This window comes from Vulpes lagopus, chromosome 12 (genome assembly GCF_018345385.1).
Source record: "Vulpes lagopus strain Blue_001 chromosome 12, ASM1834538v1, whole genome shotgun sequence".
In the NCBI taxonomy this organism is placed as follows: Eukaryota; Metazoa; Chordata; class Mammalia; order Carnivora; family Canidae; genus Vulpes; species Vulpes lagopus.
In genome coordinates this window covers 70,755,195-70,772,754 of record NC_054835.1, presented here as the reverse complement: position 1 = coordinate 70,772,754, position 17,560 = coordinate 70,755,195, and the positions used below count along the sequence as shown (strand labels likewise).

Genomic DNA, 17,560 nt, shown 5'->3' with positions numbered 1-17,560 from the left:
ATAGATAACGGGGAACAACAATGTTTCTTTCTTTCTTTTTTATTTAAGTTCTCTTTATGCTCTGGGGCTCAAACTCACAAACCTGAGATCAAGAGTTGCATGCTCTACCAACTAAGCCAGCCAGGTACCAAGACCAACAATGTTTCTCAACTTTGTTTTTATTACTAAACACTAAGGGAATCTTGTAAGACTTTTTTTTTTCCCCTCTAGTTGTCAACTATTCTCATCTTTACCCGTGGAATTTTCATTTTAGCCATCATAATATCTGTAATTTTTTTTGGCCACCCCCAAACAAATGATCCCCATCCCACCCCTATATCGAGAATGCGTGGTCTATGCCAGAGACAGAACTTTTTATGATAGAAATGTCTTTATCTATGTTGTTCAACTAGCCACATGTGGTTATGAAGCCTCTGAAATGTGGCTACCACAAATGAAGAATTGATTTTTAAAATTTCATTTAATTTTAAACCTAAAATAGCTACATGTGAATAATGGTCACCAAATACAGACAATACAGCTCTAGATAATCATTCAAGGCTGGTTCAAATCATGGACAAAAAATACTAGTCAAGTTTTCTGTAGGAATAAAAAATGTCAGTTTTCCCTACCTCTTCTCCCGAGGATGTGGGTCATAAACTATAAACAAAGTATAATCGGCTAAGAAAACTAAATGCAAAGTAACCCTTCTTTCATGCAAATACTTTCAAGTGACAGATAATGAGCATTTCTACATTTAACATATCCACGAAGTTTAAGTATGGTCTTTTGAAACTTAGGATTTCTTTGCTTCTAATTACTTTCAAGGCAGAGATTGAGAATTGTTCCAAAAATTTAAGAATAACCTGAGCAAAAGCTGTTTGAAACAGCAATGATTCTGCTTCATTATTATGCAAAAATTTAAAAACCACATAACTCACAACTACTTCAGAAACATTTCAACCATGTTTCCATTAAATATTTTAACTATGATGAAGTAACTATTAATACCTTGGGAAATTTTCAGCTGTGCCATGGTCAGCTTAATTTCAGCTGCATTTTCTGGATGCTGATCTGAAAATTCCTAAAGTGTTTTTAGTTGGAGAAAAGAAAAATCTCAATTTACACAACTGCACACATTTCAATGATCATTTCTACATAAAATTTAAAATCCAGTTTTAAAAATTAAAGTTCTGGTTTCAGGTCAAAATTTCAATTCTGGAAAAATTTTATTTGATATCCATTTTTTAAAATTACGCTCTGGAAGTGTAATAATATCAAGTTCCAGGAAGTCATTAATAGAGAAATAATAATTAATATTATTACACAGTTTTGTCTGTTTAAATAAGATACTCAGATGCTGCCTCCTTACTGAGAATTCTTCCTAGGCAACTTTGCCCTTCAGGATGGTCCTAATTTTATCATGTTCAACTTTCCAGGGTACAGTACCCTCAGGAATTTCAAACATGTAATATAACAGCTGATTTAGGATAAAAACCAAGTCACTATCTCTGTAATTGAGGTTTTGGATTAGGATTCATTGGAAAATACATTATTGAAAAAAGAAGTTAAGCATATTCTGACATTATAAACCTAAAACAAACTAACTCATGCTAAATTGATATCCAAGTGAAAAGCATTCTTCAGTGTTTACGGCAACCATTTACTAATACAAACTTTTTTTTTTAAGTAGGTTCCAGGCACAATGTGGAGCCCAACACAGGGCCTGAACTCACCATCCTGAAATCAAGAACTGAGCTGAGATCAAGAGTTGAACACTCAACCGACTGAGCTACTCAGGTGCCCCATAATGCAAACTTACATAAAACAAAGCTGTATGTAGCTCAGGAATTAACCAAGTGACATTTGGAATTTGTCTAGTGCTATGTTACCTATTAGTTTTCCCGTTTATTTACAAGTTTGCAGGCTACTATAATGAAAATGAAACAAGGATGCTACTACATAACACTTCATGAAAAATTCAAATAATTCCTTTACCTGAAGCAGTTCTATTGCTTTTGTGTGCTGCTTTTCACGGCAGAGCTGGGCAGCTTGGATTAATACAGGCAGGAGATGCTCAGGACTTTGGGACTGTAAACTGGCAGATATTTTGCGGCACTGTTCTGCCTAGAAAATAGCATTCCACCCGCCCCCCCGACAACAAAAATAAGCTGGTTAATTAAATTAATTAAATGAAATGAAGTAAATGACCAAAAAGAAAAGGATGGGGGTGGAAAAGGAAGGAACTCAGCTGAAAGACAATAGTAAGTGAAGAACTATCTGGGGTAAAAGAAGTGGTTTCTATGATCTATTCTCAATTTTTTTCCTATAAGAAAAGATTTCCATTTACTAAATTTAAGCTAGGAGTTACAAAAACATTTAGGAAAGAACCAGTTCTCAGGGCAGGGTGAGGGAGTTTGCAGAAGATGAGAGAGAATCTTAAGCAGGCTCCATGCCCAGCTTGGAGCCCGACGCCCAACACTGGGCTCGATCTCACAACTCTGAGCTCATGACCTGAGCTGAAATTAAGAGTTGGACATGTAACCAATTCAGCATCCAGGCACCCTGGAAAGGACTAGTTCTAAATATTAATTTGGATGCTTATATTCCACAGTTTTGTTTTAAAAAAGAAAATACAAGTATCAGCCTGTGCTTAAAAGCAACAAAATGCATAGGTATTTCTTGCTAAGGTATTCAAAAATAACCTGGCTTAGTTCTAAATAATAAAAATGTTGCTGCCTTTCACTCTTCCACTAAAAACCTCTGCTATGGAAGAGTTTGAAATCTTTATAGAATTAATGTATATTAGAATTAGAATTGACCTCTTTAGCATTTGTAACTTGAGTAATTATGTACAAACTAAAACGAAAGACAAATCTTAACCTATAATCACAGTCAACATCTTTGATCATTTCCACTTTAATTCAGAGACATTAGAAATAGGATAATGAGAACAGTACCTCATTTACAAGTATGAATAGTATTCTCTTCCAGCTGTAGACTTTTACAAAGAATTGGGCAAATTGCTTGTTTAATAAATAAAATCTATGATATAGGACATTCTAAAAAATACACCGGTGTAAGACAAGAAGTATACATAGATTGTACTGATACATCCATTATGCCTTATACCATACTCCAAAAGGTTTAGCTAGGGCAATGAGAGGTTTGTTACCTACCTGATTTGTGTACATAGCAAGTAAAGCTTTGTTAAATTCTATAGCTTGCAGTTGTTTCTTAGAAAGCTTAAACTCTACTCCTTCTGCGTTGGTTAATTTCACTTTCTTCTTAGAGTCAAAGACATTTTGGTCCTGACAAAGAAAAGTTCATCTGCTATTAACAACAATCTCAGACTTCAACTCTTAACACTTGAGGGCTTTATTCCTCTTCCATTTAGTTATTTTGTACACAAGAAAGCTTGGAAGATAATGCATCAACCTGGTTAGGTTGTTTAAACCCCTGAGACGCATATAAATTTGTCTTGGGTTCTTAGTTTTCTTTGGATTTATCCTTCCACTATTAACTGCTTGTTTTGAGTTTTGAAGAAAAGTACTCACAGACAGAACAAATCTTACAGTGGAAATTAGGACTACAAAGATACAAAGAAATCTGCAATCTACAAACTATGCCCATTAAAATTCAGATGACAAATGAGGAAATTCTTTCCTCTTTCAAACAGTCATTACGTAAACAAATCATTAAAATTCAGAAATAAGTTCACAACTCTTTTGAAACCATTTTTAGTAAAAAATGCAAATGTAACATAGCTGTTTTTCTTTTGTTTTTCTTTTCCTTAAGGTCCTTCTCACCTAAGCAGAAGCTCAATTTCTCAAACTTCTGTGTGCAGCAAACAGTGTTATCTGCCTTTAAAAAGTCTTGTTAGAATTATAGAACGTCACTTACTTTTCTAGGAAGACAAATTACATGCATCTTGAGGACAAACGGAGCATCTGAATGTCTACTGGGTGCACAGCATTCTAGCTTTGTTAAATACCATATTTATTTGCAAATAAGTGATACACCACGCTTTTTAAACCAGGCCTTCTACTAGTTTGAAGACGAAGGAATCTAAAATCACTTTTCCTGAGTGTGAAGCTCCAAACCAATGTAAATTTATTTTAATGTACAGGAGAAAACTGACTTTCATATAAATCAATTCTTAAGAAACCAGATTTCTAGTTGGTTCTCCTCTGTACTATTTTAATACTTCATCATCCATGCCACTACCAGACTTCTTTTAAACTTTGCTATCTTCTCTTAAACTTCAGCTTTTATTCAAAAATTTGATTTTTCAAGGCCTCCCATACCTTGGCATCATTTAATGTAACTTTAAAAAGTTTTTAAATAGCTAGCATACATGTATCCTCTAACTTCTATTTTCTCACTTTCTTTCCACAAGTCATAAGTATTTCTCCATATGTTCACTTGCTTATGCTGTTTATACCTTCAAACTGTAACCCTTCTTCAAGGGTGAGCTACAAATTTGCCAGCCCAGAGATCTTTTCTTTCATCAATAATGGTATTTAAAAAGTAAAAAATTTAACCAGGTACATTTGATTATTTATGTGATTTTTAAATGATGTAATGATTGAGTTTCATATTTCTTTTGCATTATCTATTGCATTCAGCACTATTTTGAATAAAAAGTCTGTTAACTAAATAAATTTCTGTATATAATTACAAAAGATTAAGATATTTTGTGTTTCACATGCTGTCCTTCCCATAATTTTATCAGGTAAAAAGAATTTATCCTCACTGGCATTTCAAATAATTCATTTTTTAAAAAAATTTTTTTTATTCATTTATGATAGTCACAGAGAGAGAGAGAGAGGCAGAGACACAGGCGGAGGGAGAAGCAGGCTCCATGCACCGGGAGCCTGATGTGGGATTCGATCCCGGGTCTCCAGGATCGCGCCCTGGGCCAAAGGCAGGTGCCAAACCGCTGCACCACCCAGGGATCCCCTAAATAATTCATTTTTTTAAAAAGATTTTATTTATTTATTCATAGAGACAGAGAGAGAGAGACAGAGACACAGGCAGAGGGAGAAGCAGGCTCCATGCAGGGAGCCCGACGTGGGACTCCATCCAGGGTCTCCAGGATCACGCCCTGGGCTGCAGGCGGCGCTAAACCGCTGCGCCACCTGGGCTGCCCGCATTTCAAATAATTCATAAACACATGCAGGTATGTAATGCTGCCAAGATTTAAACACCAGAATCAATTTTTGGAAAACTAAACTATGCCAATGGCCTGCAACATCCTGTAACTACTAGTCTCTAATGCTATTATCTCATCTCTGGGGACCCTCTGAATTTCTGCTGTAAGAGGAGAGAGGTCCATGAAGGAGTCAGAGACTAGAATCTGAATCAAAGTTCTACGTCTAACAGGCTATGACTTTATATAAATTCCTTAACTCCTTCCAGCTTCAGATTATATTCCTACAAATTAGAGGTAAGTACTACCACCTAAAAATATAATTCAGAAGATGAAATAAGATGGCACTTGAAAAATCACACAGCTTATCAAAAGAAATCAAATGTTAACTTTTCTTATTTTCTACTGAATTGAATTTCAAATCTGAACTTCAGATGTTCTTCCATTAAAACAATGTTCTAAATGTTGGGTTAATTTTACTAGTATAGTATTCTTTAGGATCATTTATATACATACTTGTAATATTTTACATGTGGTTTGGAGGTGGGTAGAGAAAGAGAATCTGTCCATGTCTCCCCTCCCCCAAAATGAAAACCACTGGAAAGAAAAAAATTATATATAGGAAACTTGTATTCAGGATCACTAGATGAAAAAGACACTTAAAACATACACATGCTTAGTTTAGAAGTCCACAATTTATTTTTCAATATATAGATTCTTGATATTATCAGAAACTGGGAAAAGGGTAAGATAGTCCAGAGCCTGTAACTGCAAAAAAGTTTTATTACTTGAACATAGCTTACAGAATCATCATTATGAAAGTTAAATTGTGACTGTGATTTTGCTACAATTGGACTGTGTCAGGGAAAAAAGAAGTCAACCTAGAAAGAAACGGAGGTAATATGTTTTCAATGTAAAATGTAAGAAAGCCATGGATATCCCATACCTTGTTAATAGTAATGATGTTATTTGCAATCACTGCTAGCAATCCCACATCTGTTGGCCTGTGAACAATAAGCAACAGTCAAAAAGAAACAAACCTTTAAAAAGAGACTTCATCCCCTATAAAAGGTACTTCGTATTAATAACTTACTTTAGTTTTATTATCTGATTATAAAGTTGCAACGCCTCCTCTGTACGACCTTGAAGCTGCAGAATATAAGCCATCTGCCCATGAATGATGGCCAGTTCTGCCTGTGGGTCTTCCTCAGTCCCATCCTAAGTAGAAAAAGAAACTTTTTTCCCTTGTAAATGCTCCAAAAATTGATCTCCATATCTATCAAGTATTCCAAACATTCAAAAGATACACAATCTTATAGACAACATAAATTTTCAGAAAACTTCCCTTAGAGTCAGTTTGTTAAAATCTGGGAATCAGATAAAGGTGATTCCAAAAGTAAATTTCTGTGTAAACAGGTGTGAGCCAGAAAACAATAAAATATTGGTGAAAAGGGTAACAAGTATAAGGATTTTGTAATGACACTACTTCACAATTGTCTTTAAGGCAATTGGAAATCAAGACTGCTGGATTATGTGGTTCATTTAAGAAAAATGCATGAAATTCTATGAAAGGACCCATATTCAAAGACCTGAGCCGTACATCTAAATTAGAGAATAAATTTATATTAATATAAATTTAAAATAAAATGTATAAGGTATATAAAAATTCTGGTATTGTAATTTCCCAGCCTGAGACTCCATCAAATAAGGATCAAGAGGATTTTTACTATGATTTACATTTAATAAATCATCATCTATCTCAACAAGTCAATAAATAACACCCTATAAATTTATATTAGAAGTGTAAAATTTGGGTTTAACAACAGTAGAATACTTACAGAATCTTCTGATAATGAACGGCGGCAAAGATCTATAGGAAAAAATGATTTTAAAATTAATATTGCAGGGTAATTCCCATTTTTTTCACCATTCTGAGAAGTAAGAATTAAATTCTTGGGACGCCTGGGTGGCTCAGCAGTTTAGTGCCTGCCTTTGGCCCAGGGTGCAATCCTGGAGTTCCAGGATGGAGTCCCACACTGGGCTCCCAGCATGCAGCCCGCTTCTCCCTCTGCCTATGTCTCTGCCTCTCTCTGTGTCTCTCATGAATAAAATCTTAAAAAAAAAAAAAAAAAAAGAATTAAATTTTTGGGCAGAAGATCTCAAGACAATTTTAATAATAAGCAAATTTGGAAATTATTAGCATCAATTATGTTACATAAATACTTCCAGTCCCTGACCATTCTAGTTCTCTGGCATTTTTCTTTCATTTGTAATCTCTGCCTCTCTCATGAATAAATAAATAAAATGTTGATTGCAAAAACTCAATGACAAAAAAGTAGTAAAATAAAGACAATAATCCCACCATCAAGAGATAACCACTGTTAGCATTTCCATTACTATTTTTAAATGCAAATGCACACTTGCTTTAGAAATGAAAGTGCCATGAAGCCTCTCTTCTCCATTTAATATATTTTGGACATCTTAATGTTATAATAAATATAGATCTACATTATTATTATATTTTTAATCAAGGCTCTCTTAAAAAAAAAAAAGATTTATTTATTTCAGAAAGAGACAGGGAGGGAGGGAGGGAGGGAAGGAGAAAGGGAGGAGAGAAGCAGACTCCTCGCTAGGCATGGAGCCCCATGCAGGGCTGGATCCCACAAACCATGAGATCATGATCTGAGCCAAAACCAAGAATAGGACCCTTAACAAACTGAGCCACCAGGAGCCCCTAGATCTACATTTTTATTTTAAATGACTGTATGGCAATCTATTTTGTGGTAATGGCAAAACTTAGCCAATCCTCTTATAGGGCAGAAACTCATGATGTTTCCAATTTTTTTCTTATGACCATCCCTTTAATTACCATTTATAAAAATATATATGAATTTAAGTATTTCCTTACAATTAATTTCATTTATCTAATTATTAATTACTTTATTTCCTTAAAATGAAATCCTTGGATCAAAGGGTATGCAAATTTTAAAATATGCCACACATCACCAAACTGCCCAGTGTAAAGTTGGTATTACTTTTATACTCAAAACTTCTGTGTATAAGAGTGTCTTTTTCCATATTACTGTCAACACTGGGTATAATCAAGCTATTATAATTCTCAAACATATTTTTCTTCTGACAATGCTCTAACTTCTGTTTTTCTTTTTTTAAAAAGATTTTATTTATTTATTCATGAGACATACACACAGAGATAGAGAGAGAGAGGCAGAGACACAGACAGAGGGAGAAGCAGGCTCCACGCAGGGAACCTGATGTGGGACTCGATCCTGGAGTCTCCAGGATGTGATCACATCCTGCATGTGATCCTGGACTGAAGACGGCGCTAAACCGCTGAGCCACCTGGGCTGCCCTAACTTGTTTTTATTTTATTTTTATTTTTTTTAAAATTTTTATTTATTTATGATAGTCACAGAGAGAGAGAGAGGCAGAGACACAGGCAGAGGGAGAAGCAGGCTCCATGCACCGGGAGCCTGACGTGGGATTCGATCCCGGGTCTCCAGGATCGCACCCTGGGCCAAAGGCAGGCGCTAAACCGCTGCGCCACCCAGGGATCCCGTTTTTATTTTAACCTTCAACATTTAGAATTGACCCTGCTTCACCTTTTTTTCCTCCTCAGCATCACCACAGTCCCTATATCACTATATCCCTGTATTCCAGGGAAATATGTATGCAGAAGAAAAGTTTATATGTTCTTAGAGATAAAACCAGTAATAAGCTAATAAGACTATTTTTCTTTTTTCTTAATTAAAAGCTTCAAAGCATGTAAATGTTGTATATGAAAACATACTATATGGAGTTAAACTGTGCTTGAATAGTGTTATCAATATAAATAATGTATGTGTATGCATGCATATACACACAGAGGCACAGCAAATTATCACTATATTTGAGTACCAGTTTAATAATAATTACCAATATTTATTAGATGCTTATATTATATGCCCTGTACTGCTGTAAATGCTTGACATTAACTCAATTTACATTTAATATTCATAGCAACTTATTAAAAAACCTTCAAAAAATTAAGGTCTGGTGTGGATGAAAATGGACAAGTACTCTGGCTTAGGGATTAGACAGAAATAGGGGAGAGACATGTTAAAATGCTAAGAGAAAGATGAGATGAATTGTGAGAAATTCCCACTGAATCAGTAATTTCTGTTAATAAACCTCACAAAAATCAAATGCAGTTTTTGGAAATACTGTTTTAAGCTATATGCATATCACAATTACACAGAATTTTAATAAACTTCCAACCTTCAGCTTTTTGTAGGATTTTCATTGCCTGGCTCAGCTGGCCTTGTCCTATCAGTGCACATGCAGCATTGTAGCATAGTTCATGTGTACCTTCTTGGAGGCCCAAGTTTTCCTGTCATGGAGCAAAATACCAGTCAGACACTAGACAAGAATACTGTTTTATAGCTGTGCGGATATACAGAGATACTCACTGGAACCACTTTTTCCCAATTGCTTTGAGCTGCAACAACTGCTGAAAGGTTTGTCTTTCTCTCTTCATCATAATCATCTTGGGAGTTTCGGACGAGATCTCTATATACTGCTAAGCATTCATCATAGCGTTCTAACCGGTATAACTAGGGAGAAAGATAGCAAGTAAAAGATCAGAGGAGAAGACATCATACAAACCCTTTTTTTTTTTTTTTAATATTTTTTTTTTTTTATTATTTATTATAGTCACAGAGAGAGAGAGAGAGAGAGGCAGAGACACAGGCAGAGGGAGAAGCAGGCTCCATGCACCGGGAGCCCGACGTGGGATTCGATCCGGGGTCTCCGGGATCGCGCCCTGGGCCAAAGGCAGGCGCCAAACCGCTGCGCCACCCAGGGATCCCACAAACCCTTTTTTTGAATCACTAAGTAGGAAATCTAATTCAGCATGATATGGGCAATCAACAGTTTTTTCTTTACAAATTTTCAATTAGTTCTGTGTGCTACTAATACTTTCAAAAACTTGCAATAAATGAATCTCCACTAGATTTGTGGTCATGATTCAGATAGAAAAATCATTGTATTTACCTCCTTTTTTAGGTTAGGTAAGTGCCTATGTGAGTTGTGAAAGAAAATCTTTCCAAAGAAATCATGCTGTTAACTAAACCTGAGTTTTGTTTTTTGTTTTTTTTAAAGATTTATTTATTTATTCATTAGAGACACAGAGAGAGGTAGAAGCAGGGATGGGTCTCCAGGATCACACCCTGGGCTGAAGGCGGTGCTAAACGGCTTAGCCACCCGGGCTGCCCTAAACCTGACTTACAATGAAAAAATTTTCCTATCCATAAAATGATTATTAAGCCCCAGTGAACGGGAACAAAACTAGATGTTAACAAAAGGACTTAATATTTCCTAGGAGTTTGCAGTATTTAATCTTATTTTCTCTTTCCCAGAAACCAGCTAGTATAGGGTTAGTATCAAGTACACAAAACATAATTCCTGCTTATTTCATTCAAGTTGTTCTCAAAGGGCAGTAAAACTGTCACTCTTGGTATTACGTCAAGTCAGCTACCAGGGACTGGTACCCTTCATCAATCTCAAAATTTGCCTTAAATTTGGAATTTACCCTAAATTTCCCCAGCTTACTTTAAAAGTTCTTTATAAACTTATAATCCATGAACTTGTCCAAATCTTTCTCCAACCAGTATGTATTGTTAAAACTCCTACTATCTCTTGAGAACAATACATTTAATTCATTAATTGCTCTTACTGACATTTTAAAAATCTTTGAGAGGGTTTTGCTAGTTCTAATAAAACATTTCTGTACTCTCATCATTAATAGCTCTATTTTTACCTTAGGCTTACTTATATGCCTCAAACTCTTTCAGAATAAAATATTTTTACGGATTTCAAACTAGCTGAAGTCATCCAAATTCTTATCATTATTTACTTTATTTTAACCTTAAACAAAATGTGTTTAAAACTAGAAAGAAATACAATTTCAAAACTGTGTAAATATAACCCACTGGCCTTCATTTTTCCAATTAAAAAGTCAAAATTTCATAGGATGTTTTTAAGTTTCTAATTACCCTGAAGGAGTAATTTATTCATAGAATACTACATATGCAACTGTTTGTGTGAAGATCAAGAAGAGGGAATATGTTCAAACCTCAAGAATTGGTTTGGTGGCAAGTTTTGTGGAGCATCAGGATGGGCTGAGGTTCCTCATCCCTGCTCCTTATAGGTACAGTCATGCTCACTGAGGATGATTGTCAACAGGTATTTTAAAGCAGTAATTACCACTTGTCCATAAAGCTCCTTTAGTTTGTCTGTCTGCTGATTGGCACTTTCTATTGTCTTCAAGGCATTCTCAATTCTGTTCAGCCTGTACTCACAATATGCCTTCTCAAAAGAAAGCGAGTTACTGCAAAAGAAAAAAACCAGTATCTGATCATTAGCTAACACTGCAGAGCACACACTATATGCTGGACGCTGCTGTAAGCACCTGACCTATATTAAGTCATTTAACCTCCATTAACAACAGAGAAGGAAACTGACAAAGTTTAGCAATGCCTGAAAATTAGTCCACAAGTGGCAGAGAAAATATTACATCCATTTCCCTTGTTTCTCTTGCTTTTGTGGATAGTCTTAAAATTATTGGACTTTTGAAACAAACATTTAAGAATGAAATAATGAATCAGCTAAATAACTGTCTTAGATAGAAAAACAACCTGAACACTATTTTATTTTTTTCAAGGTTTTGTTTTTCAGTAATCTCCTCACCCAACGTGGGACTCGAACTCACAACCCCGAGATCAAGAGTTGTGTGCTTCACCGACTGAGCCAGCCAGACACTCCTGAACACTATTTTAAATGGGTTATTACAGAAGTTTCTTAAATCTACTAATCAAATAAGCCATATAAAGCTGCTTTAAATGTGTTCAAGAATCAAATGAATAGCAAAGAAAAGGTAACTAAGATCTTAAAAAAACATAGTACTTGAAACCAACCAAACTACTGGTAAACACACAACTACAAAATCACTACCTATTTATACTGACTTAACTCATCTACATTAATGTGACAGTTGATACTCATTTTGGAGTTTTAACCATAATTCATGAGGAAAAATATTTATCAAGCAAAATGACAATACCTTTTATTTACTAGCCTAAAAATTATTTGCAAATCTACCTATGTCACAAAATGACCAAAATTCAACATATGGTAGTATAAACATGTTTACTAGAAAGCAGCATCCCTTTTACTTCTTTTATTTTTAGTAAAGTGGGTTTGTTAAAAAATATTTTATTTATTTGAGAGAGAAAGAGAGAAAGCACACACGCACACAAGCAGAAGGAGGGGCAGAAGGAGACCTAGAGGTAGACTCCCCACCCGGCAGGGAGCTCGACAGGGAGACTTGATTCTAGGACCCTGGGAACATGACCTGAGCCGAAGGCAGACACTAACAGACTGAGCCACCCAGGTATCCCTTTTCAGTAAAGGTTTAAAGGATTTTTAATCTATCTGTATAAATATGGCTCAAACTACTCCAAAATCAAAAAGACATAGAACACTAAGTTTTACTACCATTGTTATTCACATCTACCCCGCTCCCCTTTACCTCCTACAAATGACTATTTTTATTCAGTTTCTCCAGCTAATGTTTATTTTTGCAAATACAGGAAAATACACATATAAATTTTTTAAAAAGATTTTATTTATTTATTCATGAGAGACACAGGGAAAGAGGCAGAGGCACAGGCAGAGGGAGAAGCAGGCTCCCTGCAGGGAGCTTGATGCGGCACTCGATCCCAGGATCCTGGGATTACCACCTGAGCCAAAGGCAGATGCTCAACCACAGAGCTACCCAGGTGGTCCCACATATAAATTCTTATATCCTCCTTTTCTTATACAAAAAGCATACTATATAGTTGTTGACCTGTGAGCATGGATTTGAACTGCATGAGTCCACTTATATGTAGTTTTTTTTAATATGATGATATACTACCTTAGATGTATTTTCTCTTTCTTATGATTTTCTTAGTATCATTTTCTTTCCTCTAGCTTACTTTAATACAGTACATAATGCATATAGAAATATGTTTATCAACTGTTTATGCCATCTGTCAGGCCTCCAGTCAATAATAGGCTCTCAGTACAGTTTCTGAAAAGTCGAAACTTATACAGAGATTTTCAACTGTGTGGAGGATTGGTGCCCCTAACTCCTGAGATGTTCAATGGTCAACTGTACGCTGCTTTATAAACCATTGTTTCACAAAAGAGTAAATATGCTGCAAAAAAACTTTATTTTATACACATTTCTTCGGGGGTTTAGGCATGACTGCAAAGAAAAATTACAGTAACAATTTAGAATATAAATTCACATTTCATGAAATAATAAATGAAATAAGTGAAAAAGATGAACAACAACAAATGTTATATATTCTAAAGACTGCTAAAGAACTCTGACACTGAACGATCTTGGCCTAAAATCCTACCTCAACAATTCTCAAAGGAGGTAGGCACAGAGATCAGGCTAAGATTGCCACACCATCCTAAAGGTTCTACTTATATATCCCTACCCTACATGTTCTAGGCCTTCTGCCTTTTTATTTTTCTTTTTAAATTAGCTTCTGAGTTGTTCTTATGGCCTCCAAGAATTCATTATGCCCCATATCCTTCAGTAGTTTACCTGCTTCTTAGTGGTTCCAAGGAAAGACAGGTAAAGAAAAAGGCTCCCTAAGGCAGAAAAGAACAAATATACTATCGCTAAGCAAAAATGGAAAAAAGTGATTAAAAAATCACTGAATAGTGAAGGGAAAAAAACATGGAAATGTTTATAGCGATGGTAGCCATATTTCTAATAACTGCACAAACAACTAACCAAATCACTTACTTGGCCAACACTTTAGTATGAGTATTGATGACATTCAAGGCTTCCTTGAAACTTCCATTTTGGATAAGGCATACCACTTTACAGTGTAGGGCAGTTACATCATCCTTGTTGATCTGCAGTACTAGAGAACAAGAAGGTACATTCATATTTTATTGCAGCAATAACAATTAGTTGAAATGTTAAAAAAAAAAAAAAGACTGATCTTCATTTTTAACTTAAGAAGTGGCAAAAGGACAGTTATAAATTAGTAAGATTTCCAATGAGATAGATTCCCTAGATGCATGTAGCAAAAAAAAAAAAAAAAACAAAAAAAAAAAAAACCACAACTTTTTTTTTTTAAGATTTTATTTATTTATTCATGAGAGAGAGAGAGGGGGAGAGAGAGAGGCAGAGACACAGGCGGAGGGAGAAGCAGGCTCCATGCAGGGAGCCCAACACGAGGATCAATCCTGGGACTCCAGGATCACGCCCTCAACAGCTGAGCCACCCAGGGATTCCCCCCACCCCCAATTTTTTTAAAATAATGAAATAAAGAAAAGAGAAGCTATTTTATCCAGCTTTTCCACCTTAGGACACATGCTACATCCTACATTATTTCATTAGTTCACAGAGAAAAAAAAATTCACGTAGAATTTGGAAGCAAATGACTTAGGTTTGAGCATAAGCTTGTCATTACTGTCTTTAGGTCTCGGGCAAATCATTTCACTGCCAAATGTCAGTTTTTTGATTTGCAAAACGTGTATGAAAGTTATTAAGATTAAATGAGAATACTTTAGAAAAATCCATAAGCTGTGAAGTATACGAATGCAACTTATCTTGCTGGCAGTATTTTCAAAAGCCATTCAAAATTTCCCCTTTCATCTAAGACAACCGTCAGTAGAAGACAGGGAAGGACTCAGGCGGCAAAGTTTCAAAGCTAAACAGCTGTTCAGTGTCAAAATGACCACAATCATTCCCTTTACCCCTGGGGAACATTAGGAACCTAATTCTGTGTAAGAGTCATAATGAATCTTTCCCAACTAAGAAAATATATATTGATAAATCGGGGGGAAAAAAAAGTGCTGATTAAATAATTCCTGCAAGGGATCCCTGGGTGGTGCAGCGGTTTAGCGCCTGCCTTTGGCCCAGGGCGCGATCCTGGAGACCCGGGATCAAATCCCACGTCGGGCTCCCGGTGCATGGAGCATGCTTCTGTCTCTGCCTCTCTCTCTCTCTCTGTGACTATCATAAATTAAATAAATTAAATAAATAAATAAATAAATAAATAAATAAATAAATCCTGCAAAATACTTACTACACTGCTACTGAATGATACTGGTTGCAGGTTTAGCTAAAGGCTAAAAGTTAATTCAAAACAAGTTTAGGAATCAAATGAATTAGCTATTTTCCTTAACGTCTGAAATCACCCAAGTGCACTGTGGCACAATCACTACTTCTTTACGTGAACAATAGGATACTGAAAATTATTTATACAATTCTGTATGCTACTGACACACTTTGTATGTTATTACTGCCTTAAACAGCCAAACCCGGTCTCGGTAATCACTTATTCGAATCTACCAAATACAGGCTGCATGTTCGGTAAAGAAGAATTCAGCAGGACAGAGAGCACTAAAGAGCATAGCCCTATGTCAGTTACACAGTAAAGGATAAATGAATGCAAGGAGTAAACTTCACACCAAAGGCAGTTGACTCGAGATTATCAGTTAGGGGTCAAAACCAAACCAAACCAAACCAAACCAGGCCAAACTTTTCTTGCCACGTTATTGCGAATGTCACTGCTTTCTCTCTCTCTCTCTCTCTCTCACACACACACACACATCTTCTGATCTGATGACACCGGAGAGAGAGTGTATCTAGAGAGTGACAGGCCTAACATCCGATCCAGCCCCTTCCCCTCTCCCCGGAGTCTACACAGCAGCTTCCACCTCGTTAGCATCAGCTTCTCAACTACGTGTCCCTAAGCAGGTTCCTCCCTCCCAGGCGGCCGAAGAGAAAAAGCTCCCTCAGCAATACTGTCTTGATCACTCCTCTAAAAGGAAAAGAGAAGAGGCGCGGCGACGTGAGATATCTGCGAAATAAGGAGTAAAAACGGAGGAGACGAGAAAACAGTTTGAAAGAGGCGCATGGAGTTGCGGTCTCTTTAAATTCCACCGTCGCTTCCCGCGGTGGGTAAAGAGGGAAGTACACGTGGCTCTAGGCAGCCCTGGCCCCAGGCCTGGTCAGGTGGAGCGGAGGGGCTGCGGCTCACGCGCGCCGGGTGTTCGGGCCCCGGTGCCGGCGGGCGGCGGGATCTTCCACCCCCGCGTCTACTCGGCGGTGGTCGCGCGCGCCCGGAGGCGGCCTCATCCTTCCTGCGGCCGGGGGCCGCCCCAGCGCCCGCCTCGACACTTACTCTTGTTGACCGTCTTGAGAGCGCGCGTGAAGTCGCCGTTCTGGCCATAACGGTTCACTTCGCTCCAGAGCGCAGGCACCGACACCCCCCCGCTGCCGCCGCTCGCCATCTTGGAGGAGACGCGGGGAGGGGCGGGGCGACCTCTGCCCCGGAAGAGGATCCCAGCGGCGGCCCAGCGGAGAAGGAAGCCGGTGGTTGCTAAGCGTTTTCTAGTCGGAAGCGCCCTCGTCCCTCAAGTGGTGTCGGAGCTTGCGGTCTTAGTTTCTTCGCTCGAAGTTTGCATGGATAGAGGCGATACGTCTTACCCCAGCCGATCTGAAGGAACGAGGTGTAGGACTACGGCAGGGGGCCGAGAAGGGGTTCACCAAACGGTTTTGGCTCAAAGCCGCCTGCGTTTCCGGGACTAGCCCTGCCGGCGAAGCAGCACCCTCGTCCCACGAGGCGGAGCTGACCGACGGTCTGTGGGATGGTAAAATACTAACTGGAAACCTGAGGGAGTCCTGTGAAGCAGTACGGAGAGAGACGGCTTCTCTTTGCTGCTGGAGAATACTTCCTAAAGGAATTGTATTTGAGAAGGATCTTGAAAGATGATTAGGGAGACCTGGGGTTGGGTCTGAGGAAAATTCTGGCAGAGAAGATAAAAAGAACCCACAAGTGCAAAACACGTTCGATGAACCCACCCCCCCCCCCCCCCCCCCCCACCCGCCGCTGCTCTCTGGGCTCCAGTTCAGGAACAGTCAGCAACGCGGCCAAAGGATATTGACGTGTAAGGGGTGAGAGTGCCCGGGCTCAGTTCCTGGCTCTGGGACTCACTAGGTGTTTGACGGTGAGCAAATTGTTTATCAGAGTCACAGGTTTCCCGACTGTAAAACAGGGAAAGGTTTTTGTTTTTAAGATTTTATTTATTCATGAGAGAGAGAGAGAGGCAGAGACACAGGCAGAGGGAGAAGCAGGCTCCATGTAGAGAGCCCCACATGGGACTTGATCGGGGTCTTCAGGCCCTGGGCCGAGGGCGGCGCTAAACCACTGAGCCACCCGGGCTGCCTGCCCCATTATTTTCTAAAAAAACTCAGCACTTCTGAGCACCCACCATTTGAAGCCCATCTTTTTATTTTTATTTATGATAGTCACAGAGAGAGAGAGAGAGAGGCAGAGACACAGGCAGAGGGAGAAG

The 17,560-nt window shown here is 37.8% G+C and overlaps 1 protein-coding gene across 1 annotated transcript in view; it reads right to left on the bottom strand.

Moving 5' to 3' along the window:
• Nucleotides 1-16,542, bottom strand: part of SRP72 (signal recognition particle 72) — a 29,692-nt gene extending 13,150 nt beyond the window's left edge. Inside the window, exons 1-11 of the mRNA XM_041725680.1 lie at nucleotides 16,387-16,542; nucleotides 13,992-14,112; nucleotides 11,393-11,516; nucleotides 9,598-9,741; nucleotides 9,407-9,518; nucleotides 6,970-7,001; nucleotides 6,225-6,349; nucleotides 6,078-6,135; nucleotides 3,159-3,290; nucleotides 1,978-2,106; nucleotides 991-1,063 (exon numbers count right to left, since the gene is read on the bottom strand). Coding sequence (XP_041581614.1) covers nucleotides 991-1,063; nucleotides 1,978-2,106; nucleotides 3,159-3,290; nucleotides 6,078-6,135; nucleotides 6,225-6,349; nucleotides 6,970-7,001; nucleotides 9,407-9,518; nucleotides 9,598-9,741; nucleotides 11,393-11,516; nucleotides 13,992-14,112; nucleotides 16,387-16,495 — 1,159 coding nt within the window. The 5' untranslated portion in view covers nucleotides 16,496-16,542. The remainder of the gene's footprint in view (nucleotides 1-990; nucleotides 1,064-1,977; nucleotides 2,107-3,158; nucleotides 3,291-6,077; nucleotides 6,136-6,224; nucleotides 6,350-6,969; nucleotides 7,002-9,406; nucleotides 9,519-9,597; nucleotides 9,742-11,392; nucleotides 11,517-13,991; nucleotides 14,113-16,386) is intronic.
• Between the last annotated feature and the right edge of the window lie 1,018 nt (nucleotides 16,543-17,560).